We start from the raw sequence: 27140 nt of genomic DNA on the forward strand, positions 1-27140 counted from the left end.
ACTAATAGTATTGCAATTTAGCACTAGTACATTTTTAATAATAATCTGAATATATAAACTGTTTAACTGTACGTTATATGGGGAATTCCATGAACGAAAACTTTTAAGTCAATATTTATACATGTTTTTTTAATTATTTTAAAATATTCTGTATTGGAGACTAATATCCTAATCCGTATTATGAGAAGCAAAAAATACTCAATTAAATAAAGAAAAAAATAGTCAGTCAATCTTAAAAGAAGAATTTAAACATTTTGAAAGTATCCTCAAGTGTAGTCACCACAAAGAACATCAAAAACATTATAATGATGATAGAACTGGCACTCATCAGGACTCCCTCAGTTAAGGAAGAGTAAGAGCTCTCTCTTTTGTACAGGATAATTAATCAGAGTTACCAGCTTCAGAAACCGCAGGTTAAAAGCTCCCCAGGTAAATGTCAGGTGTGTTGATGTGCGCTGGGGGGCGCTACAAGATTGGTTGAGGAGCTGAGTGGGCGGAGTCTGATCATGCTGATTGGATCACGCTGTAGTAGGAGGGAACATCCGGGTTCCTGCGCTTTTACTTTCACTGCTGTAGATCAGAGCAGATCCTCTTCGCCGGCGCTCCCAGTGCTCCCAGTGCTCCCAGTCTGAGCGCAGATCCCGTAACTGGGAGATGAGTGACGTGTTCCTCAGCCCGCTCACGCTGATCGGCGTGGGCGCGAGCTTCGCTTTCTCCACCGTCTTCTACCAGAATTACCAGCAGAAGATACTGGAGATCCACCAGCTGAAGGTGAGGAACCTCCCAGTACTCACCTCTATAACACCAGTCCTTACTGGGAGCTGGAGTCAGGGACTCTATACTGGTTTCCCTGGTGGTGGAAAATACCAGTTTAGCTCTGGGTTCATATTTGGTGGGTTTACTGGTTTATCAGCATGGCTCAAACTGGTTAAACTGGTTAAACAAGTTGAGCTGATGTCCTATTTAGTTTTTCACCAGTATAAAGTATATTTTTGTTAAAGAGTTTGATGGTTTAACTGGTCCAGTGTGGTTAAGCTAGCTGTCAGTCAAGCATGGCCCCTCTGCTATGGTGTTGGCCATTATAGGTTTTGGTTGTTAAGTTGTTGCCATGGTATTGTAATTACTTGCTAAGGTGTAGCTATGGTATTATTTACTAAAAAAACGCAACACATCACAAAATTATTGAGGCCATGTTTATATATTGTACAATAAGTCGTTAGCACAGTTATCACAACATGCCTAACCACCTATACCATAGCAACCAACAGCTACACCATAGCGACACCTTCACAACCAACAGTTACACCACAGCAACACTGTTATAACCTACAGCTATACCATAGCAACACCGTTGTAGCCAACAGCTACTCCTTAGAAACCAGCAGAAATATCACAGCAACTAACAGCTATACCAGGGGTCACCAACCTTTTTGAACCTGAGAGCTACTTCTTGGGTACCAATTAATGCGAAGGGCTACCAGTTTGATACACACTCGTGAAATTACAAATTTTCTCAATTTACCTTTAATTATATGTTATTATTAATAATTAATGACATTCATCTATGTGAAGACACAGATATCAATAGGCAACACTATTATTATAAATCTCTGCAAGTGTTTACATTTTATATTATATTTTAATATAATATTACATATTATATTACATTATATTGTATAATAATATATAAACTATAGGCTATCTCTAAGCTAATATTAATGTAATATAATCTAAAATTACATCAATGCAACTGTGATTTAAAAAAAAAAGAATAGCAACAAAAATGCTATTTTTAGACCAGGCCTGCGGGCTACTCATAAGGTCCTTGCGGGCTACCTGGTGCCCGCGGGCACCATGTTGGTGACCCCTGAGCTATACCATAGGAACACAGTCACAACCAGCCACATTCACATTAACAGTGGTTTTCACCAAATGTGCTTTCTGTTAAACACTAAAGCCCAGCTCTAGATCATGATGTAATTAAGTGTTCACCTGTGCAGGTGTTTCCACACCTGTCCTGATTCTGCTTCCTGAAACCCTGTATACACTGTAGCACAGCGTTCTGTATCAGTTCCAGTTCCTAAACCGGTTCTCAGGAACCCTCAGGCAGCTTCTACCTCCTTCTACTACAGAGCTGCAGGTTACTAAAATGTGAATTATCTAGTTTGAGAAGGTATAGTTTATACTGTAGCACAAAAAAACTATTCCACATCCTTTTACTGACAATACTCTGCTAAAACTCCACATCTACACCACTTTCAGCTTAATAACTAGCTATTCTCTATAGCTGCACATTATAATGACAATTACAACCAGACTGCAGTTCCTGCAGAAACTGCGAGTGTGATTGCAGTGCTGATTTGTGGCTGGTTGCTATGGTGTTGCTAAGTGGTTGCTAAGGTGTTGCTATGGTATCCGTGGTGGTTGCTATGGTGTTGCTAGGTAGTTGTTAAGGTTTTGCTAAGCAGTTGCTAGGTGGTTGCTAAGGTGTTTCTATGGTATCCGTGGTGGTTGCTAGGTGGTTGCTAAGGTGTTGCTATGGTATCAGTAGTGGTTGTTAAGGTGTTGCTAGTTGTTTGCTAAGGTGTTGCTATGGTATCCGTGGTGGTTGTTAAGGATTTGCTAGGTAGTTGCTACATGGTTGCTAAGTTGTTGCTATGGTATCTGTGGTGGTTGCTATGGTGTCGCTAGGTAGTTCAGGTTTTGCTAAGCAGTTGCTAGATGGTTGCTAAGCTGTTGCTAGGTGGTTGCTAACATAATAGATTTACTCAGTCACTGAACAGCCAGGGAAAACAGAAAATAAGGAATTTAAAAGGTTTTTTTATATTAAAACTTTAAAATATGTGTTTTGTGAATTATCATGTGATCTGTGTGGTGTTTTTGGACGCTTTTAGGATCTTATACTTACGATATGTTGAGTGTAGGACGTAGAGTGGTTGACTAATTGAGTGAATTAATTCAGGAATCGAGTGCAGATTGGAATCAGTTATTCAGAACATTGTTTATAATGTGTTGATATGAGGCTCTGAGTCGTGGGGAAACTCAGAGACGACACAGAGCTCTCCTCAGACACTGGATTAAACTGCAGAACTGAACACTGAGAAATAAAGCAGTAAAACCAGCTACAGAAACTTACTGTGAAACAAACTCTGAAGGAGAGATTATTATTATTATTATTATTATTATTATTATTATTATTATTATTATTATTATTGAGTGTTTTATACAGTGGATTAATGAATTACGCTGCGTTTTTAACAACGCTAACATTTCTTTTTAGATTTTGCTACACACACACACACACACACACACATATATATATATATATGTATGTGGTGCTGTTTGGGCTAAAGTACTGGTGCTAAACAAATAGGTTATTGTACAGTTTTTAGTGATGAAGTATTGAGGTACTGTTCAAATATTGGTATGTGGTAATTTTAACACTAATGCTAAAATCAACAATTAAAACCAGTCAATGTTTATTGATGAAATTACCTAAAATTAATTTTAGTGTGTATTCTAATTATCTATTGTTTGTTTGTCTAGGAGATCCCGAGCTTCCAGGTGGGTGAGCACCTGCAGAAGATACTCAACGCCTCTCCAGAGAAAAGACTGCATTATGTAGCTGTAGAAGGTAGCGTAGCATCAACACATCATTTGCATATACAGTGCATAGTTGATAGAGGTGTGCCAAAAAATCGATTCACATAAGAATCTTGATTCTCATTTACTACGATTCAGAATCGATTTAAAATGTCCCAAAATCGATTCTGAGGGGCGGGTTTTAGACTGATTTTGGGCTGGGTATTTTTGTTGGACCTGGCAACCCTGGGGATAGCGCTTGTCCTTTCAAACGGAGATCTTCCAGACACACACAGAGCGTAGGTGTTTGAGAATCACCGGTAAGATGGCAGAACAAGCACTATATTACATTAGATTAACGTGTAGTTTCAATGTTTTATGGCAGAATGCTTCATAACAAGCATAAAAAAGATCGCTAGTAGTTAGTTTCAGTAACTGTTAGCTAGCTAACTAGCTAACTTTCCAGTTCCACCTTAAATAACGCTACAGGTGGCAGCGGGCTGCAGCATTTAAGGCGGAACGGAAAAATACAATAAGCTAATCAGAGCTAATTTCATCTCCTCATCACAGAGGAATTAAGGAATGGACCATATGAATTAATTTCTCCACCTCCTGCCCCCTTTCTGAAGAAATACAACCACCTTAAATTAACTAGTTAATCAGCAGCTGCTCCTGAACTTTAGCGCTCCACTGCTATCATCACATCAGCCCAGCAGCGTCACCTACACACCACCGCTAGTAGCCTGGTAATAAAGCAGTGTTATTTATTATTTATTTATTGTTCATTAACGTCATTGTGATATCCCAGTGATTCCTCTGTCACTGAGGACCCACATTCCTGCACATTTTATTGTTTTTGTAACACATTACCTGCTCCAGGACCAGTGTATATTATGGAGGGTTTTTTTTCAATAAGATTCATAAGCCAGAAGCAGAAATTTTTATAATTCAAATCGTTTTGAATCAAAAATCGATTTTGAATCGAATCGTGGCCCCCAAAATCGGAATCGAATCGAATCGTGAGATAGTAAACGATTCCCACCCCTAATAGTTGATGACGTGATCAGTGATTTCTTCTAGACTTGATTACAGGGTTTTTGACGTTGTGTTAGTGATTATTAGACTCTAGTATTGGGTGTATGAGCGTCAGGTTGAGGGTTTGGTATCTTGTTCAGGTGTGGTGCAGCCGGTCGGTGAGCCGTTGGTCAGTCAGTTCGTGCCGCGGTGTTACGGGGTTGTACAGAAGGTCACCACCCAGGAGCACTGGAAAGTTCTCAACTATTTAGGATCATGGTAAGCACACATAATTAACTCTCTATCTGTTTAAAAGTCTAATTTTTTAATTTTATTTTTAAATGTTTAGTTGTGTCTCTAGTGTGAATGAATGATATGTGAGCTGTTCTTTGTGAAAAAAGTGCTCCGGTGTTTCTATTTAGCCCTGCTTTGGATCACTGAATCAGTGGTCTCTGAAGAAAGACAAATTTTGGCTTTTGCTCATTAATATTTATACATGCAAATATGTTGCCTCTGATTGGATAACAGCACTGAAGCAGAGAACGTCTACCTCAATGCCACTCAGGCCACGCCAGCATGAATAACCTGAAGCTAACACTACTAAACTCTTACCTCAGTTTGACCATGTCGAAGCCCCAGAGCCTTTATACGCTCTATATCATAAAATCTGACGTAAATGGCGCTGGCTTTGACTGGTGTTCTGTCAAACCGTGCTTCCCTAGTGTATGTTTAAGGTTTCTGTTAAAAGCAGAATCAACCGGAGATCCGATAAACCTACAGTTACTTACTAACGCTAACTTGCTCTGACAACGAAAGCTGTAAGCTCCTACTTATCTACAGCTTCCTACGCTGTAGCCCGGGTTCAAACCCGCCTGTGGTCGGTCCTGAGCCGAGGTGGGCGGGGCCATTAACTCCTCATTGGTTGACATAAACACCTTAACGTCTCTCTGATCAACTCGTATTTCTGAGGATTTTCTTCTACCAGCTACTGCTGACAAGAGAGGCTGAGAAACAGTTTCATATTCAGCATCATATATAACTAAAGAGACCTATATTATTTGTTTTATGTTTTATTAGTTGTTTTCTGATCTGTATATGGAACATCTGTGCCATCTGTACTTTGCTTACATTAACCAATGAGACCGAGGCCTTCGGTTGCTTAGAAGTTACCTTTGAGAGGTCTGCAGAATTGCTTTATTCCACCTGTGTCTGTAAACTTTCAGAGAATTTGCACATATATGGAGGAAATGTTCGTACTCTGCGTTCGTTTTATCCGTATTTGTGCAAATTCTCTAAAAGTTTACAGACACCGATGGAATGAAGCGATTCAGCTGTAAATAAAACACGTCCGCGGCGATATAAACACAGTGAAGAAGAAACTGATATGAAGTTTCCTCACAGGGTCTCCAAAACCATGAACGGCAAGGAGTCGAGCAGGACGGTCCCGTTCCAGCTGGTGCAGCAGGGCTCCTACTTGGACAGGGTGATGGTGAAGGTGGAGTCTCCGCTGGAGGCCAAAGGGGATTACCTGGAGCAGGTGCACAGGTGAGAGTGTGTGTTTGATTGTAGCCATCGCTATGCTTTTAACTAGGAATCAGCTGATCCAGACTGAAGCCCAATTTATACTTCTGTGCCATAGCCTATGCGTCGCTGCATACCCTATGCTGTAGCCTGTGTTGCTGCATACCTAAAGCCTTAGCCAATGGGTCGCCGCCATTGACAGTATATATTAACTGGACCAAGCCATCCCGCTGATTTCAACGGAGCCAGGTGAGGCCAATCGTGTCACTTCCTGATCGGCTTCTCGTGGGGCGTTAACCGGGAAAGTGAGAGATTGCGCAGGCGCCAGCATGACGCGAATCTTCCGCGTGCCGTGCAAACAACCGTACTGTTTATAGGAGCTGCACAGAACTATTAACTCCACAGTGAGAAAAGCTCAATTCCGTCCCAGAATGGGGCTTTTATTAAATAAACAGCAGATAAAAACTAGAATTACTGATATCCAATATTAGTCCACGGATTTACTGAAGAATATTCATAGTTTATCTATATAACAAGCATTTAGAAACTCAGTAATAAGAATAATAATAATAATAAATGTGTAATATAAATTACAGTTATATCTATACATTATAATTCTTACTTCTATTTACTGCTATCTTACTATCTACAATGTATTATCACTGTTAGTAGTAGTATTATATTTGCATAATAAGAGGTTACTTTGACCCTGTTCTAATTCAGTCAGCTCTGTACTTTTAAATTAAGAGGAGCAACTTCTCCAAACATTACAGCACGGTATTTTGGGTCGCTGTTTTTTTACGTCATCGTTAGCATAGTTGTATAAAAATGTTATTTTCTAAAGCTATGAACAGATTATTAATCTTATGGATCAAATTGCAGAAAATCCGTTCTTTGTAGAAAAGAACACGGGTCGTGTCATAATCGAAAACGGCTTGGAAATACATTTATTATTGGTTCAAAGACACCCCGAAATGAATGGAAGTGAATGGATAGCTTTGCTCAAATGGTCCTCTCATCCCTCAGCAGCACACTTCCGGTGGCACGTTTTGGAAGTGAAAAGCTGGGGGCCTGGTCGCCGCATACTCTGTGCCGTAGCCAATGCGTCGGTGCGTACCCTATGCCATAGCCCATGCGTTGCTGCATACCCTGTGTTGATGCATACCCTGTGCATCGCTGTGTACCCTGTGCCGCAGCCTATGCGTTGCTGCATACCCTATGCCTAGCCTACACTGTATCTTAACCTCTCTGAAAATGTAACTGCGTTGCATGACGAGGACAGACTCAGCTGTGATTGGCTACGGTGTAGGTTTGACGCAGGAGTATAAATTGGACTTGGGAGCAGCTCTTCAGGTGGAACCGAATGGTCGCGGTATTTTTTGATCCGGTATTTTGTATTTGGCGTGAGGTAAATGATGTGACGTTGTTTGGTTGCAGGCGTTTCCGGAAGGCTGAGGACGGGCTGCTGGAGACAGTGGTTCAGACGGTGAGTGGTGAGAAGTTGACGGCGCGGGAGGAACGGGAGGAGCTGCTCCGGGTCGGGACGGTCCTGACTGGTTTCGGGGAGGTGGTTCTGGAGAGGGATGGGGCGATGAGGCTCCAGCCGCCGCGGGATGGGCGGAGCTTCATCCTCCTGCCGGGAGATCACCGCAGCTTCATCCGGAGGCACGAGAACACGGCGGGGATGTGGAAGGGGCTGACGGCGCTGTTCAGCATCACCGGGTCCACGCTGCTCGCCGCCTTCGTCTACAGCGCCGTTAACAACGACAACAGGAGGAGATAGCGCCCCCTGCAGGACGTCCCAATTATACCATATTAGCGCTGGTCTGGGGTGATGTGTTAGCGTTAGCCATACCGCTAAATTAAACGATAAATTAAGAGAAATATTCGTATTTTAAGAGCTGGTTTGGGACAATAGGGTGGCGATATAGTAACATGTTAGCGTTAGCCGTACCGAAATGTGTGGAAATTAAAGCTGATTTTTGATGATATATCCATAAAGGCGATGTGTTAGCGGTAGAGTTAGCCTTAGTGATAAAAATTAGAGGAAAAATATTTTTTTTCAGTATAATTATTTACATTTACAGTTGAAAACCGAAAGTGCTTTTTTTGCTATTTTTGCCTAGTTGCCAAATATTGCACAGTAATGTTTTACAGTAAAACTACAGATTACACTTGAATAATCGACTGCACACGGAATAATGGAGGGAAAGCTGATTTTTAAAATTACACTACTTTATTAAAATGTGAAAAAGAATGGAAGATGATCAGTTCAAATATTGATCAAAGGGAATTAACTGACTAATCATGTGACTTTATTTTTGTATTTGTGTTTTTTGCTGATAAAATAAACTGTATTTGATTTATTAATTTATTACTGGCAGAGTTTGAGACGTTATTTTACCCTTTTTTTCTACAGAACAGAATAAAGTGTGTAAATTAATGGTTTTGAAATCATTTACAGTCTACAAATGCATCAGGCATGGTGCCGACAGGTCAATCAGGTTTATCTGCTCCAGATGGTCCTAATCTATTGGCAGTATTTCTCGACTATACAAAGACAAGACCAGCTGTGTGTGTGCATTTGCACATCTGTGTCTAAACTTACTTTAAGTCTAAACTGTGATTTTATTCTCGTCCAGAACGATCATGTAGGTGTTTTTACAGGCTGAATTATCTACTGTTTTTCTCTGAACTCCGTGCTCCTCCGGTAATTTTAGTCCCGTCCGGATGCACATCTCTGAGTTTCGTCTCCTCACCTTTAATAAAATAGATATTAATTACACTTTGGGCACGCCACGGTTCCATGTTAAAAACACAACAGTGAGTGGAAATGGAGGAGCTACTGAACGCCATGATGATGTCATGTGACCGAGAAAAAAAGCCTTAAAACTTACTGATCCTCCTGTTTTTACAACTGCAGTCCGGATGCAGGAGTTTTATCACTAAAGAGTAGAGGTGTGGAATAAAGAGTAGTAGAGTTGTAGCGTGGGAACAGTTGCTACATTTTGGCTTTTTTCCCAGAAAGATCAAAGCGGCCTCAGTTTCAGGTATCAGTTGGTATCTGGTGGTTTCAGGTGGTTTTAGTTTCCCAAATTTTAAGTAGAAATGAAAGGAAACGCTGCTGCAAGTTCACACATCGTCAAAGTGATCATAGCTAAACCGCTAAAATCAGTAATGACCTTCTGTGATGCCCCTGTATGGCTGAATGCAATCAAATCCCACAGCTTGGGGGTTAAAGTGCAGTTGGAGCGCAATAGCTTCAGTTGGTCTTAGCAATAAAAACAGTAATCAGATCTGAGCTCTAGTTCTGTAACCTGAGGCTTCTGGTTCTTTATGCTGTACTCTAAACTCAATGAGGGCAGTCTGAGACATTTACCGTATTTTTCGCACTATAAGCTGCACTTAATATTCTTTAATTTTTCTAAAAATCATCAGAGCTCCTTATAATCCGGTGCTCCTTATGTATGAATTCTATCAGTCAGGTATTAAGGAGCAGTAAAGCCACTCTACTGAAGTACAGAGTTATACAGGAGATTCAGTTTAGTTCTCCAGCAGTATTAGCATTAGCCGCTAACCATAAAAAGCGCTAACTCTTTTACAGCTCAGATGTGAGAATATTGTACTATAGCCTGCACATTCACCGTGTCAAAACAAGCTAGCGTGTGGTCCCCTATTTTCGGTCAGTTCCGCCTATTGTGCAGTTTCCTTTCCCTCTCTACCTTAGTCGAACATTTAAACTTAGTTCTTACAAAAATACCCGTCATAAAACATTATTTTAGTATCGCTAACAATGTTGTAATTCTGTGCGTAAAAAACTGGGTGAAAAGTGCACCTCTTTGTAGTGTGATGGTTATTTTCTCGATTTGTTTTATGTTGTACACTACTTAGGGAGCCTAATTCTAGGTGAACAAGGATGTCGCCATGTTTTCCTAATGTAATCAGAGTATGGATGCCCATACAGGACAAATTCAATGTCATTATACACCACTGGGAGGCGCTGAATCCTTTTAACACAGTGCAGTAACACCATGTCTCCAATAGGGGTGCTGGCAAAGACACGTTCCCACAAATAAATAAACCCAGCGGTTTTCCTAATAGCCCACAGCGCTACGCAAAACCAGCAAGCTGATTGGCTGTTTCTCCTGAAAGGCGAAGCTTTAACCATTAACTGAACTGGCTCCGTGATTGGTGTTAAGAGGTTTTCCATTCACAGCGGACAGTGGTCTGTCTCCTCATTAATAATACAGCTAAGCTGAGTGAAACGATTCGGAGCTACTAGAAAATCATTCGGGGCTAAAGCCCTGTAAGCCCAGGCCAGGCCACGCCCCTGGTCTATAGAACATAAGGGAACATAACTATATCGTCCACATTACAGTATATTTATGCTCATATAAAACACAAGTCACGGATCAGAACCGAAACCCGCAGACCGACGCGCAATAAGAAACAACACACCAGATCTTTCCTGTGTTCAATTCTTTTAAATATGTTTTACATCCATCAAGCAGCAAAACATCGCCACACGTTACACTTTACTTCATCTCAAACTCGGCGTGGGTCAGAAGGTCGAGTCCACAGGATTCTGCTGAAATAAAGTCTGAAAAACCAAGAAATAAAGTCCAAACAGGTCCTTTAGTCTGATTAAGGTCAGTTTAAGGTCAGATTGAGTCTGATTGTGTCCGATCACGAGAAGCCCTGGTGAAAAAGATGACGACACCCCTCTGATCTTCACTCCTCGTCCCCTTCTGAAGACTCCTCAGCCTCCTCCAGCCACTGGATGAACTTCAGCAGCTGAAAAACATCAAAAAAGGCCATTAAAAATATAATAAAATACAATAAAAACACGATAAAATCGATTGCAATAATATAAAAAGTCACAGCACAGCAGTACAGTGGGTAAACTGATAATGGAGTGTGTGTTATCTCGGGGAAGAAGGTTAGGGAAGCCCACACCTGCATACTATAAGTTGTGAGGTGTTATCTTGTGAGTGATAACACCTCACAACTTATAGTATGCAGGTTCATCCCCAACTCTACAAACTCATCCCCAATTACCCACCTCCACAAACTCATCCCCAACTCTTCACCTCCACAAACTCATCCCCACCTCCCTGACTCATCTACAACTCAACTCATCCCAACTCCCAGACTCATACCCAACTACCAGACTCATCCCAAATTTATTTCCAATTTCCAGACTCATCTCCAACTCATCAGCAAATCTTCCCAGACTCCTCCCCAACTCCACAAACTCATAGCTAACTCGTCCCCAACCCATCTCCAACTCCTTACCAACTCCACAAACTCCCTGACTCATCCACAACTCGTCACCTTATCCCAAACTCATCCCCAACTCCCAGACTCATCCCAAACTCATCCCCACCTCCCTGACTCATCTACAACTCAACTCATCCCAACTCCCAGACTCATCCCCAACTCCCAGACTCATCCCAAACTCATCCCCAATTTCCAGACTCATCTCCAACTCATCAGCAAATCTTCCCAGACTCCTCCCCAACTCCACAAACTCATAGCTAACTCGTCCCCAACCCATCTCCAACTACTTACCAACTCCACAAACTCCCTGACTCATCCACAACTCGTCACCTTATCCCAAACTCATCCCCAACTCCCAGACTCATCCCAAACTCATCCCCAATTTCCAGACTCATCTCCATCCCATCAGCAAATCTTCCCAGACTCCTCCCCAACTCATCCCCAACTCCACAAACTCGTCCCCAACTCCCCTACTCATCTGCAACTCCTCTCCAATTCCCTGACTCATCCTCAACTCCCCATCTCATCCCCACCCCATCTCTCAACTCCACAAACCCATCCCCAACTCTCAAACCCATCCCAGAGTCATCCCCAATTCCTAAACTCATCCCCAACTCCATGACTCATCCCATATTTATCCCCAACTCATCCCTGTGTCCTAAAGTATTATATTGAGCTCTATTATTCCAGAGAACACAGTTCTATTCTGCACGTGCAGGTCTATGTCAGCAGTGTTTAAATGATCAGTACTCACCCCCTGGTTCTTACGCAGCTGCTGACCCTTATCTGTGGTGTTCTTCTGGGAGAACCAGCGCATGATGGTGTCCTCCTCCAGAATCTCCAACTCGTACACGCTCATCAGAACCTGCAGAGTAATCCCAGAACCCACGGGTTAGATACATACCGCAATATATCACAGCGTTTACACAACGTTTACATGTAGTTTACGTAGAGTAAATCTGACCTTGACCAGTGCAGGCCACTGAGAGTCGTGCTCCAGGAACACCTCCTCCAGAGAGAGCAGACAGTCCATCTGATCCTGCTCTCGCTTCACGTAGTTCTTAAACACCGGAGCAAAGCGCTTCAGCAGCTAAACACACAGATTACACACTTATTACAGAGACTAAACACCGATTACACACATTACACAGATTATACACAGATTAAACACATTTACACAGATTGCATACAGATTACACACAGATTACACACATTACAGAGACTAGACACAGATTACACACATATTATGCACATTACACACAGATTACACACAGATTATACACAGATTACACACAGATTACACAGATTACACACAGATTATACACATTACACAGATTATACTCAGATTAAACACATTTACACAGATTACATACATATTAAACACAGATTACGCACAGATTACAGAGACTAAACACAGATTACACAAAGATTACACACCTTTTCAAAGATTACCCACAGATTACACATATTTACAGAGACTTAACACAGATTAAATCCAGATTACACACATTTACACAGACTAAATACAGATAACACTCATCACTATTTTTTTGGGGTGTTTTGCGATAATGATGGATTATCACAGGAGAAACCTTAGGAACCTCTACAGCTCTGTAGATGTATGGCATGTTGCAGCGTTACACACTACTTTTTACAGTCCCACACTTCCTCCTTCTGGGAGCAGATATTATTGTATATATTTATTTAATAATGATATATACATATATATGTAATTACTGACCGGGAGCAGCAGGGCGGAGTACTGGGCTGGGCTGATCTGAGATCCGTTCTGCTGGAAGGGAAACTCCAGAACCACCCGGGTCAGAACCTGCATCACCTCCTTCAGCGTGATGTTATACGCATACCTAACACACACACACACACACACACACACACATACACACACACATACACACAAAATTATTTAATCTGCGCCTATTGCTGACACAGGCGTGCAAATGCACATAAAGAGCTTGTCTGTGCTATGGTGTCTCCAATGAGGCTAATCTCTTTATTTCTGCTGTGGACTGAAAGCATTTGGAACAGTTCAGGTGATCAGTGCACCTGATGCAGGATCAATTCAATTACTGCAAGCAAACGATTTGCTAATAAATACTTTTATTCACTTTATTTACTACTGGTTTCTTTTGTAATGAATTACTACTCAACTAGATAAAGAAAAAAATGAAGGTCAGTCAATCTGAGAAGAAGAATTTCAAGAACTTGCAAGCGCAGTCACTACAAAGACTATCAAAAATGTTACAATGATGAAACTGGCACTCATCAGGAAAGGAGGAGTGAGAGTTTCCTCTGTTGTACAGGATGAGTTAATTAGAGTTTTCAGCCTCAGAAACCACAAGTTAACAAACAGCTCCTCAGATAAGAGTATCTAAATACTTCACAGAGTATTTAGGTTTGTTTAACACTGTTTTTAAGTTACTACATGATTCATTATGTGTTCCTTCATAATCTGATAGATCACTGGTGAATCTGTAGAGTTTAGTTTGTGAGAGATGTGTGATTAAAGCGATGATGAAGATGATGGTGATGATGATGGACATACTTGAGTGAGTTAATCTCCAGCACCAGATTATCACAGCCGATGTTCTCCTCCAGACCCCTCTGCAGAGTTCCCTGCACCTCCACCTGAAACACTGAGACCCACAACATCCCCATCTCTTACACTGCAGCTCCACAACAACCAGCCACAACATTACAACCACCTCTCCTAATACACTGCAGCTCCTGCAGCTACATAATCTACCTTATTCCCGCATTCAACTGAGCCTGGTCTTAATGTTTTGGCTTACTTTGGCTCAACTTGATTCAGATGTAGATGTTTCTGGTACCTTTAAGGTCGTCCGGGTCTTCCATCGGCGAGCCCGAGGGTCCCTCTGGGTCATGTGATCCGCCACTGATGTCACTTCCACTGTCGCTGTCGGTGTCAGACATTAGCTCCTCCCCTACCAACACATCAGCGCATAATTCAGAACATCAGAACATCTAAACATCTGAACAGCGATTCAACTCTCAAATCAGTTTCTCTAGTCTGGGAGTTGGGGATGAATTTGGGATGAGTCTGGGAGTCGGGGATGAGTTTGGGATGAGTCTGGGAGTTGGGGATGAGTTTGGGAGTTGGGGATGAGTTTGGGATAAGTCTGGGAGTCGGGGATGAGTTTGGGATAAGTCTGGGAGTCGGGGATGAGTTTGGGATAAGTCTGGGAGTCGGGGATGAGTTTGGGATAAGTCTGGGAGTCGGGATGAGTTTGGGATGAGTCTGGGAGTCGGGGATGAGTTTGGGATGAGTCTGGGAGTTGGGGATGAGTTTGGGATGAGTCTGGGAGTCGGGGATGAGTTTGGGATGAGTCTGGGAGTTGGGGATGAGTTGGGGATGAGTTTGGGATGAGTCTGGGAGTTGGGGATGAGTTTGGGATAAGTCTGGGAGTCGGGGATGAGTTTGGGATGAGTCTGGGAGTTGGGGATGAGTTTGGGATGAGTCTGGGAGTTGGGGATGAGTTTGGGATAAGGTGACGAGTTGTGGATGAGTCAGGGAGTTTGTGGAGTTGGTAAGGAGTTGGAGATGGGTTGGGGACGAGTTAGCTATGAGTTTGTGAAATAACAAAAAAGATGCAGAACTTTCAGACCTCAAATAATACAAAGAAAAAACTAATTCATATTCATAAAGAGATTTTAAGAGTTCAGAAATAATCAATATTTGGTGGAATAATCCTGGTTGGTTTTTAATCACAGTTTTAATTTCATGCATCTTGGCATCTTGTTCTCCTCCACCAGTCTTACACACTGCTTTTGGATAACTTTATGCTGCTTTACTCCTGGTGCAGAAATTTAAGCAGTTCAGTTTGGTGGTTTGATGGTTTGTGATCATCCATCTTCCTCTTGATTATATTCCAGAGGTTTTTAATTTGGTAAAATCAAAGAAACTTTAATGTAAGCTCTATGTATTAGTTATGTATAAGGTATGAATGAATGAATGGATGAATGACTTATTTATAGATGAAAATTGTATTACTGTATTATGTATCCAGTAGGAATCAGGTCACTCTCAGTAATGAATCACTTCTATGTGATTTATGTATCAGGTGTGAATCAGTTCACTAGTAAGTGATTCATCGGTTCAGTAATGAAGTATTGGTTATGTATCAGGTATTAATCTTTTCACTCCTAATTAAATATGCATAACCATTATAAAAAGTGTGTATTAGTTACGCATGTGGTATAAATGAAGAGTGAATCAGGTATGAATTGAATTCATGTGATTCATAGTGTGTTCTAAATACTGTTAATCATGATTCAACAGTAATGAATAAATTATTCCTAATTGATTCACACTTTAACTCATAATCAGTTCATGCTGATTCATACCTGAAACTTTACTGTGAGTGTGAGTGTGTGTGTGTGTGTGTGTGTGTGTGTGTTTTACCCCAGATACACAGTGGACACTCGTCGTCCTCGGTATCGTCCAGGCTGCTGGCCTTCCACAGGTAGCCCCGCCCCTCAGACCCAACCTCTGCTGGATTAAACGCTAAAATATAAAATAAACAATAAAAATCATAAAAAATATAAATTATTTCCATAAATATAAATATAATAATATTCCTACAGACAGTGGATCTACCATCACCATGTTTATTAGCGCTCTGGTCTGGATGACTGAGTGATTTTACCTTTCTGTTTACTCTTGTCTTTATTCAGAGCGGTATCGTTATCATCACTCAGAAACTCGTCCTCGTCCTCGTCCTCCTGCTCGTCCGGGTGATGCATGGAGACCACCGTGCCCTCAGACAGACAGACGCTCGGACCCACAGACACCTGAACACCAGATCAGCGTTAATCTGTCTCTCTGTCTACCTTTGTTCTCATATGTCTCTGTCTATCTACATTTCAGCCCATATGTCTCTATCTGTCTGTCTGTGTGCATCGTCTGTTTGTCCTTCTGTCTACATATCTGTCCATGTCTGTCCTTCTGTCTGTCTGTCTTCCTTTCAGCCCATATGTCTGTCTATCAGTCTGTCTGTCTGTATCATCTGTCTATACTTTTCTCTACCTTTCTGTCTTTTTTGTCTGTCTACGTTTCTTCCCATATGTTTGTCTGTCTGTTTGTGCATCATCTGTCTGTCCTTCTGCCTACTTTTCTGTCTGCCTGTCTGTACCTTTGTCCTTCTGTCTGTCTAGTTTTTTTTCCCCATATGTCTGTCTGGCTGTGCTTCATCTGTCTGACCTTCTGTCTTCTTTTCTGCCTGTCTCTCCTTTTGAGTATTTTTCTGACTGTCTGTCTATATGTCTGTCTATCTATTTTTTTCCCATATGTCTGTCTGTCTGTCTGTTTGTCTACGTTTCAGCCCATATGTCTGTCTGTCTGTCTGTCTACCTGTCTGTCTTTGTACATCATCTGTCTGTCCTTTTGTCTACCTTTCTGCCTGTCTATCTATGTCTGTCCTTCTGTCTGCCTGTCAGTCGGTCTACCTTTCAGCCCATATGTCTACCTGTCTGTCTGTCTACCTTTTAACTCATAAGTCTGCCTGCCTGTCTGTCTTTGTGCATCGTCTCTTTGTCCTTCGGTCTACCTTTCTGCCTGTCTGTCTACTATTCCTCCATCCACACTGTTTGGTTACTCAGTGAACGTGATGTAGGTGTGTTTGGTAATCTGGTGATCTGCAGGTTCTTACGTTGTAGGCGAGAACGCAGCGCTCCTTCAGCGTGACGCCGTGCTTCACCTCCACCCCGTCACAGATCAGCGACTGTCTCACCGTCACACCGTTACCGATACGCACACCGTTCCATATATACGCCCGGTCCAGCACCACCCCGTCTCCTGCACAGCACAGCCAATCAGAACACAGGACATCTAATCAGAACACAGACCACCTCAGAACCAGAACCAGAAGCAAACGCCTGTATATATTGTCAGGTGTTATCTTGTGAGTACCTACTGTTAATACACAATATGCACTGTGTAATACACCACAACCTGCTAATGTATTATAATGTCTCTTTATACTGTAATTCAGCTGCCATCACTATTATCTGTCTGTCTGTCCTCTATCTTTTCGCCCGTCTATCTGTCTGTCATCCATCTATCTATTTACCCATCTTTCTGTCTACCTATCTCTCTACCTGTCTGTCAGCCTGAGTGCCTGCATCTGTCTATCTATGTACTTGTCCATCAGTCTCTCTGTCTGTGTTCATAATATGTCTGTGTGCATCACCTGTCTGTCTGTCTGTCTATCTATCTATCTTCCTGCCCATATATCTGTCTGTCTGCCTTTCTTCCCATATGTCTGTCTGTCTGCCTACCTGTCTACACTTCAGTCCATATATATGTCTGTCTGTCCTACTGTCTACCTTTCTTCCCATCTGTCTATATGTCTGTCCTTCTGTCTGTCTGTCTGTCCACTGTTTCTCCATCCACACTGTTACATGTACCAGGATTACGGTACAGACAGTGGAGAGGACAGTGCAGTGGGGGGTAATGATGGTGACCGGCAGCATCTGGTTCAAATTGTCCGTGTGATCAGGATGCAGGAGACCCTGCCCATATATCCCTCAGCTTAGTGCAGAAGTGACGGGACGCGGTGACGTACCGATGACGCAGTCGGCGCCGATGACGGTGTTGGAGATGGTGCAGTTGGAGCCGATCACGGTGTTCCAGCCAATCAGCACGTTCTCCTCCATCAGGCTGCCGTGTCCCAGGCTGACGCCGGGCTCGCGGTACACGTTGTGGCGGGAGTGTGTGCAGCTCCGCCCCTCAGCGTCGGTGAAGTTGGCCTCGGGGGTGATGGGGTAAACCCAGCGGCGAATCAGATCCGACGACACAGAGTCGTACATCAGCAGATTAGAGACCCGCGCCCCGTACCCGTCCTTACTCACGTACATGTGGATCTGATTCCCCAAAATCTGCACCAAACACAGAGAGATCAGACCGGGATTAGACCCCTACTCCAGACCAGTGAGAGATCGGGATTAGACCCCTAATCCAGACCAGTGAGAGATCGGGATTAGACCCCTAATCCAGACCAGTGAGGGACCGGGATTAGACCCCTAATCCAGACCAATGAGAGACCGGGATTAGACCCCTAATCCAGACCAGTGAGAGATCGGGATTAGACCCCTAATCCAGACCAGTGAGGGACCGGGATTAGACCCCTAATCCAGACCAATGAGAGACCGGGATTAGACCCCTAATCCAGACCAGTGAGAGATCGGGATTAGACCCCTAATCCAGACCAGTGAGGGACCGGGATTAGACCCCTAATCCAGACCAGTGAGAGACCGGGATTAGACCCCTAATCCAGACCAGTGAGGGACTGGGATTAGACCCCTAATCCAGACCAGTGAGGGACCGGGATTAGACCCCTAATCCAGACCAGTGAGAGACCGGGATTAGATGCCTAATCCAGACCAGTGAGAGTCTGAATATCTCACGATACTTCACAACTTAAATATAAAAGGAGCTACAAAGCTAAAGCAGCTACATTATAATTATAAATACTGGATATGGTCTTATTTCTGCCCATTTCATTACATTTGGGATAATTCACAAATGGAACAATTAAATAACTAAATAAGATTTTATTTAAATGTTTTGTAAAACTTTCTAAACATTAAAGGAGAACTCTGGTGTGAAATGTACTTTTGTTGTAGTAAAACATGATAAAAAGTTCTTATCCTTGATGAATACTTGTAGCACCCCTCCGTTCTCCCACAGCGTTCAGAGATCCAGAAATTTTAACAGTTTATCCAACAAACACCCTTCAGACTGGGAGATACGGAGCATAATTTACCCTGATAAATCACTTTTTACACCGTTATCCAGCTCAAAGTAGCTCCACACCTCCTTACTAGAATCTGGAGAGTCTTGACATTTAAACGAGGCATTAATAACTTAAAAGTGCAGAAGAAGCTTATTAAAAACCACTGTTTACATCCTGTAATGCTTGCTTCAGCTCCGAGCGCCACCATCACTGTACTGATAATAACATAGACATATATACATAGATTACACATAGTCTGCCTCCTGGCACCGGCTGCTTCGCTATGCAGAGTTTATGTGTGTATATATATATATGTCTATGTTATTATCAGTACAGTGATGGTGGCACTCGGAGCTGAAGCTAGTAGCGTTATATGATGTAAACAGGATGTAAACTGCGTGTCTGGATAACGGTGTAAAAAGTGATTTATCAGGGTAAATTATGTCCCGTATCTCCCAGTCTGAAGGGTGTTTGTTGGAGAAAATGTTATAATTTCTGGATCTCTGAACGCTGTGGGAGAACGGAGGTGTGCTATTCATCAAAGATAAGAACTTTTATCATGTTTTACTACAACAAAAGTACATTTTACACCAGAGTTCTCCTTTAAAGCAGTGCTGTGATGTTCTGACCTCCTCGTTGACGAGAATCCCACGAACGAAGTGATTCCTGGTCTGGTAGTCGAAGTTGTCTGTGAAGAGCTGAGCCACCTGAGGAACAACCGTAAATACAGTAAATATAAGTTCAGGACGATATGGCAAAAATCAATATCACAATATATTTCTTAATTTCAATACGATACATTTCCAGTTCCAATATGAACAGTATAAAAGTCACGCACTATTAGATTTGGGCGTAGAATTTCATATATTTGATGCCCTTTATCACCAGGAGGGTTAAGAAGACTAGCACACGCCTCCTCCGACACATGTGAAGTCAGACTCCGCCTCTTTTTGAGCTGCTGCTGATGCTGTAGCATAGCCGAGTAGCATCACAGCGCTAACACTCAGAGGAAAGTGCAGCGACTCGGTTCTGATACATCAGCTCACAGACGCAGCCTTGTGCTGATCCACATCACCCTAGGAGTGATGAGGGTAAAGAAGAGCGACATCTCCTGTACTGTACCCACCCAGAGAGAGCAAGGAGTACTGTGCTGTCTCGGGGCTTCGGCAGCTGATGGCAAGCTGCATGACTGGGATTTTAACCAGTAATCTCCCGATTTCCACAACACACAGTATTAAAAAGAAATATTTTGACACACTTTTAAAATTACTATCATCCGATTTAACAGGATATTTTACACTCTTTATAATGAAATGTACAGTTGGTTCTATGTTCTGTAAGTACTGTTGATTTACTCCATATGTTTATTAAAGCATGCTGTTAACACAATAAGAAAAGTTATTACGATACAATACAATAAAATATCAATATACTGTCCAGCTCTAGGGATGCAAATGATTAATCGACTTTAGATTAATTGTCGATCAAGAGGTTGCTCGAACAAAATGTATTACTCGCGATTAATCGCTAGAGGGCGCTACTGTAGTAACTTGAACAGAGCGTGAGAACGAGAGGTGAACACGACTCGCGAGAGACCAGGGTTGAAAACCAAATGAAGCGGGCGAAAATAAGTGCGGTGTGGGACCATTTCAACAGTGTTAATTTAGGCAAAGAAGTCAAATGTTCTCTGTGTAATGCGGTATTGAAATACAACAGTTCCACTAGCTCACTCAGTTATCATTTGAACGCCGTCACAGTTTCACTGAGAGCGCGAGCGTGTGATGAGAGAAGGGCGGAGGACATTACAGAGAGGATATGCAGCATGATCAAGAGAGATTTGATGCCAATCAAGACAGTTGACGGTACAGGGTTTCAGGATCTCATTGCATTGAGGATTGTTGAGGATTTCCTAATTAATAGCCTAGATGCAGTTTCTTCATAATCTATAGGCTCAATAATAATCTGTTTGGCTCTCTATTTAATTTCTTCTATTCTTTTTTTTTTTTTTTTTAATATGTCTAATGGTACAAAAACGCAAAAACTGAGCCAGTAATTTATTTCTCTTTTTAAATTAAAGAATGTATTTTCTTATACCATAAAAAGTCTGCTTTCTTTTCCTAATGCATAATTAATTGAGGAATATATAATATAATATAATACAATATAATTATCATAATATAATATATACTTTTTGAGCTCAGTGTTTTAACTATTTAGCTGGTATTTTTAAAGGCCCTATTGAAACACTAAAATTCAGGTAAAAACGCCGCTTATCAATTAATCGAAAGTCGATCGATAAGATCAATCAACTAATGATTAACGAATTAATCGATAATTTGCATCCCTATCCAGCTCTTATCAATTAATTCTTTAGGAGAAGCTACTGAAGCTTCCACCCAAACTCCACCTGAGCTCCTACCTGTGGAGAACAGATACTGATGTGACAGTCCAGAAGATCGTGACGGATCTCAAATTCATCACTGCTGCTGTGGAAGATGTTCTGAAACCAGAAGGAGATCCGGATCATTTATTCATAATTATTTACAGGCATGAGATCAAACAGTGTAAGTGTGTAGTAAAGTCTGAGTAAGTGTGTAGTAAGTGTGTGTGTGTGTGAGTGTGAGTGTGTACCATGGGGAACTGCAGCTTCTTCAGGCCGCGGGTTCTCTGGTAGTGAAGAACCCGTTTGCTCTTGCTGTCCACAGCGACGATGATGTCATCTTCATCACAGCGAGTCCTGTGTCCCGGTGATGACTCTTTAAAGATCATGGTCATCACCGACACGTTCTTATCCTGCTTTCGACGCACCCTGAAACACACACAATAGAGTTTATCTTGTAAAGCATTTTCTTTGTGAGAAAAATTAAGGGGTAGGTTATAGTTCCTACATTACTCCTTATACCCTACTCCCAATTATATACTCCCTATAATAAACTCCCTATACTCTTCTCCCTATACCCTACTACAATATACTTCCTATAAACTACTCGCTATAATGTACTCTCTATATCTGACTGTCTACTGCCTACTCCCTATGCTCTACTCTACTTCCTATACCCTACTGCCTATAATATAATCACTATTATATACTCCCTATAAAATACTCCCTATACACTACTCTCTATACCTTACTCCCTATACCCTACTCACTGTAACATACTCCCTATAACCTACTTTTTATACCTAACTCCCTGTAAACTACTCAGTATAATCACTATAATGTACCCCCTGTACTTTACTTCCTATACCCTATTTCAAATCCCCTACTCCTTATCCCTTACTGTACTCCCCAAACCATATTCACTATAACCTCCTCCCTATACCCCACTACATATAAACTACTCACTGTAACCTACTTCTTATACCCTACTCTACTTCCTACACCATATTCCCTATACACTACTCACTATACCCTGTTCCCTATACCTCACTCTACTTCCTACACCCTACTCCCTACAAACTAATCCCTGTACCTTACTCTCTATAATGTACTCCCTATATCTGACTCTCTATACACTACTCTATATGCCCTACTCTACTCTCTGCACCCTACTCCCTATAAACTACTCCCTGTACCCTACTCTCTGCACCCTACTCCCTATTAACTACTCCCTGTACCCTATTCTCTGTACCCTACTGCCTGTACCCTACCCATTATAACCTATTCTATATAGCATACTATACTTCCTATACCACACTCCATATACCCTAATCCCTATAATATGACCATTACAATATGCTTCCTATAATATGCTCCCTATAATATGCTCCCTATACCCTATTCCCTTTAAACCATTCCCTATACCCTACTCTTTATACCCTACTTCCTACACTACCCTACTTCCTATCAACTTCCCTCTATACTTTACTCTACTTCCTATACTCTACATCATATATCCTACTTACTATACTTTACTCACTATACCCTACTTCCTGTACCCTCTGTACCCTACTCCTTATACCCTACTACCTATCAACTTCTCTCTATACCTCACTCTACTTCTTCTACGTCCCGTCCCCCCGTCCCGCTCACCTGTGCTCCTGCAGGGCGTGGGACAGGTCGATGTTGGACACCACGTCACCGTACACCAGCACGAAATCCGACCGGACCAGAGACTTAGCGTCCACGTCCCGCAGGACGTCCCCCAGGGAGCGGTAAAGGTCCGACGTGATGATGTGGACCGTGTTCGGAGACGTGGGACGACACCACTTAGACTTCCTGTAGAGCAAAATGTAAAATGGAAAGTGAGATTTTCAAATGGATTTAAAAAAATGTCGGATTTTGTTCGGTGTCATTTATTCAATCTTTTTACAACAATTTTGCTGAAAGTGCTGCCTACTTTTTTATCCAATCAGAACAGTGGGATCTAACAACATAGCGCAACACTACTATGTAGTGGGCGGAGCTTAAATACAACACAAAATTAACCACTTCTGACACCAATCTTTACATCTAAAGAATAAAAATCAATACTCTGCGATACTCTAAAATATGGATATTTTACTTTCTCACAGCCCTCCTGATTAACAGTGAAGGGTAAGAACAGTAAAGTGTCTCACAGTAAATGGTCTTTGATCTTGTTGGACATCCAGCAGCAGAAGACGAATGTCTCCTGAACTCCTGTGGACGTCAGGAACTCCAGAGTGTAGTCGATCATGGAGACGTTGGCCAGAGGCAGCAGAGCCTGAAAGAAGAGGTGGAGAAGAACAGAGTCAGAGAGGCTGGAAAAAACAACTGCTGCAACTAATCAGTACTCGGGTACTCGAATAATCTGACCAACTTTATTTCGATAAGTTGAATAATCAACAATTATTCTTCATCTTTGCTTCCTGCAGGATCCTGTTCCAGTCCATGTTGTACCTCAACAGCTAATTCCAGTCTCTGCCTTAATATAACTAAACATTACGCAATGCAACGTAACGTAACATAACGTAACGCAACATAAAGTAACGCAACATAACGTAACGCAACATAACGTAACGCAACATAATGTAACACAACATAATGTAACACAACATAATGTAACGTAACGCAACATAAAGTAACGCAACATAACGTAACGCAACATAATGTAACACAACATAATGTAACACAACATAATGTAACACAACATAATGTAACGTAACGTAACGCAACATAAAGTAACGCAACATAACGTAACACAACATAACGTAACACAACATAACGTAACACAACATAACAGAACACAATGGAAAGCAACGTAACGTAATATAGCTCAACATAAAGCAACATAACACAACATAACGTAACACAACTTAACATAAAGTAACATAACGCAATGTAAAGCAGCGTAACGCAACATATACACCCCTATAGTGGATTACTGTACACCCTGCAAGATATCGGAGTTTGAAATGTAGTTATGAATATGAAATTACTTCAATAAATTACAAATACACAGAAAAATACTTAAGTACAGTAACTAATTACATTTACTGTTCAGTGCTGTATATTAATGACTGTAATCCACATGCAGTGACTGCAGCCCAGCACATAAACACACTAAGTTATATATCCAGAATCATGTAAACACATCATTTAACCTGTATTTTAATAAACGTTTTATACACATCAACACGCATTCCCTATAGTACTTAATAATACCATAATGGTATACTAATAAAATCCTGACAATATGTTACAGTTATGATAATAATAATACAGTGTTTTATTATCTGATGCAATTCTGGACTCATATTTAGCTAATAGACTCTGTATTAAACTAATATATCACATTTAATGAGTTTAATCTTTATTATAACATTAATGACATGCTTAAAACAGTATTTAAAGAGTTATAAAGTCTTAATAATGTCAAAGTTTACGTGAGTTTGAATGAGGTAAACATTCTACAGCTACAGCTAAGCTAAGCTAAACTGTCACTGTACATATGGGAACATGAGGGTAAAAACTATGCTAAGCTAAGCTATGCTAACCTGATACCAAAACATAAGGCAAAATGATTGTAAAAACTAAGCTAAGGTAACATGCTAAGATAAGCTAGCCTGTTACCCTTTATAAGGAAAAATGACTGTAAAAACTATGCTAAGCTAACGCGCTAAGCTAGCCGGTACCCGCGCGGAGGGCAGGCGGGCGGTAGAGCTGCGCTCCCCGGGCTGAGAGCTGGGTTTACCCGCGGCTGGTCCTTGGAGATGGGGAAGAAGCGGCGGTTGAAGCTGTCCGCCACCAGAACCGCCTGCAGCGGCAGCTGCTCCTCATCCTGCGGCTCCGCTCCGCCGCGGCGCTGCTTACCCGCTTTAGCCGACATCCTCACCCTCCACCCCGGCCACAGAGATCCAAAACACACGCTGAGCCCCGGAGAGAACCTGACTAGGGGGCGTCTCATTCAGAGCCATACTGCCTATACCCTATACACTACTCCCTGTTCCCTACTCCCTCTACCATACTCCCTATAAATATTACACACTCCCTATACCATACTCCCTATAAATATAACACTCTCTATATACCATACTCCATTTAATTTACTCCCTATACACTACTCCCTATTAATTACTCCCTATACATATAACACACTCTATATACTATACTCCATTTAATTTACTCCCTATACACTACTCCCTATAAACTACTCCCTTTAACACACTTTATTTAAAATACTCCCTATACCCTATTCCCTATAACATACTGCCTATAGCCTACTCCCTTTTTAATTACTAACTATACCCTAATCCTTATAATATACTCAGAGGCGGTCTTTGCATAGAGGCATTGCTAGGCAACTGCCTTGGGCCCCTCCCACTGCAGCCCACTGTAGGGGCCCCATACTTAGCTGCAAATTCCCATTGGCCTACAGCTGGTAATTGGGGCCCTTTGGACAGTAATTCACAGATAGTGATTCATAAATGGTGATTCTTGTGTGTTTAAAATGGAAACAAAGACAACACAATAAATTACAAAGAAATACAGATTCTGTCCACACCCCCTCTCTTTCGCGTTAAAATGGAATATTCCATCCATGCCATGTGGTCATGCCGGTGAACCGCGAACTGCTGCTTGTGAAAGACGGAATTAAGGTGAAATTAAGTGTACAAGTGGGATGTGAGCGAAAAAAGAAAAAAGAGGCTAAACTTTACTAGTTACTAACGGAGTTACCCCACTATAAATGTAACTAGTAAAAGTAATTGACTTACTTTAAATTATGTAAATTCTATTATTTTTATTAGAAAAATAACAAACGAAAATAAAACCCAAAATGTTGACAAAAATAGAATCTAACGAATTTCAAAACATAGAAACGAAAAACGTTAAAATGGTATTGATATAACATAATATAATATAACAGCTGCATCAAACAGTTTAGCGTCAGTCACATGGAAAGCACGCGCGGCATTGCATTTTAAAAAAATAATAAATAAGATCCTATCAAGTGAAGTAAAATATATGGTAGTAAAAAAATATTAAATTCACATATTTATTGATATTTAAACAAGAGAAATCAGGCAAAATGCGCCGCGCCGCACTGCGCTGCCCGCGCGCTCTCTCTCGCGCTCTCTCTCGCGCTCTCTCTCGCTCTCTCTTCCGCAGCGCGGAGCTGAATTCAGCGCGAGGCTAGAAATAATTTGAAAACTCAGTTTAGTTAAATAAATTAAGATGAGTGAGGACCTGTAAAGTATAAAGTATAGGTTGAGGTTTTGGGGAGCTGTTTCAATTATTTGAAACTGAAACTAACTGAAACTGATATTATTCTGCGCACTATTAGATAGCTTTTGATTGTGTTTTAAATGAGTTTTTATTTTATATTAATTATTTTTTATTCATTTTAAATATTTTTTTATTGATGGGCCCCCAAGCTAAATTCGCCTTGAGCCCCCAAATTGCTAAGTCCGCCACTGAATATACTCCATATACCTTCCTCCCTATAACCTACACCCTTTAACACACTCCACTTAAAATACTCTGTATACCCTATACCCTACTCCTTATAA

At 41.5% G+C, this 27140-nt stretch overlaps 2 protein-coding genes across 2 annotated transcripts; one reads left to right on the plus strand and one right to left on the minus strand.

Moving 5' to 3' along the window:
- Positions 1 to 548: 548 nt before the first annotated feature.
- Positions 549 to 8491, plus strand: LOC103037525 (mitochondrial ubiquitin ligase activator of nfkb 1-A). Its single transcript, XM_007232463.4, has 5 exons — positions 549 to 771; positions 3547 to 3634; positions 4758 to 4875; positions 5998 to 6141; positions 7555 to 8491. Exons 1-5 carry the CDS (start codon positions 655 to 657, stop codon positions 7898 to 7900), a joined length of 813 nt encoding a protein of 270 aa, XP_007232525.3. The 5' UTR covers positions 549 to 654; the 3' UTR covers positions 7901 to 8491.
- A 2090-nt stretch (positions 8492 to 10581) lies between these two features.
- Positions 10582 to 25540, minus strand: eif2b5 (eukaryotic translation initiation factor 2B, subunit 5 epsilon). Its single transcript, XM_022665470.2, has 16 exons — positions 25325 to 25540; positions 23730 to 23854; positions 23203 to 23388; positions 21801 to 21978; positions 21589 to 21669; positions 19799 to 19876; positions 18000 to 18312; positions 17085 to 17230; positions 16083 to 16227; positions 15839 to 15940; positions 14247 to 14360; positions 13961 to 14051; positions 13139 to 13262; positions 12362 to 12487; positions 12152 to 12262; positions 10582 to 10911 (listed from the first exon to the last, which is right to left on the minus strand). The coding sequence occupies exons 1-16, from the start codon at positions 25535 to 25537 to the stop codon at positions 10849 to 10851; spliced, it is 2196 nt and encodes a 731-aa protein (XP_022521191.1). The 5' UTR covers positions 25538 to 25540; the 3' UTR covers positions 10582 to 10848.
- Positions 25541 to 27140: the final 1600 nt, after the last annotated feature.

This window comes from Astyanax mexicanus, chromosome 8 (assembly GCF_023375975.1).
Source record: "Astyanax mexicanus isolate ESR-SI-001 chromosome 8, AstMex3_surface, whole genome shotgun sequence".
Lineage (NCBI taxonomy): Eukaryota > Metazoa > Chordata > Actinopteri > Characiformes > Acestrorhamphidae > Astyanax > Astyanax mexicanus.

What these genes read in the sequence shown, in the direction of transcription:
- eif2b5 (XM_022665470.2), bottom strand. Translation starts at nt 25,537, where the DNA reads ATGAGACGCCCCCTAGTCAGGTTCTCTCCGGGGCTCAGCGTGTGTTTT. An exon ending in AGACAAGAGTAAACAGAAAG is followed by an intron (nt 15,941 to 16,082) that starts GTAAAATCACTC and finishes TTTATATTTTAG; the next exon opens with CGTTTAATCCAGCAGAGGTT. An exon ending in AGCTGCGTAAGAACCAGGGG is followed by an intron (nt 10,912 to 12,151) that starts GTGAGTACTGAT and finishes GATGTTTTTCAG; the next exon opens with CTGCTGAAGTTCATCCAGTG.
- LOC103037525 (XM_007232463.4), top strand. Translation starts at nt 655, where the DNA reads ATGAGTGACGTGTTCCTCAGCCCGCTCACGCTGATCGGCGTGGGCGCG. An exon ending in GCATTATGTAGCTGTAGAAG is followed by an intron (nt 3,635 to 4,757) that starts GTAGCGTAGCAT and finishes TATCTTGTTCAG; the next exon opens with GTGTGGTGCAGCCGGTCGGT. An exon ending in TACCTGGAGCAGGTGCACAG is followed by an intron (nt 6,142 to 7,554) that starts GTGAGAGTGTGT and finishes GTTTGGTTGCAG; the next exon opens with GCGTTTCCGGAAGGCTGAGG.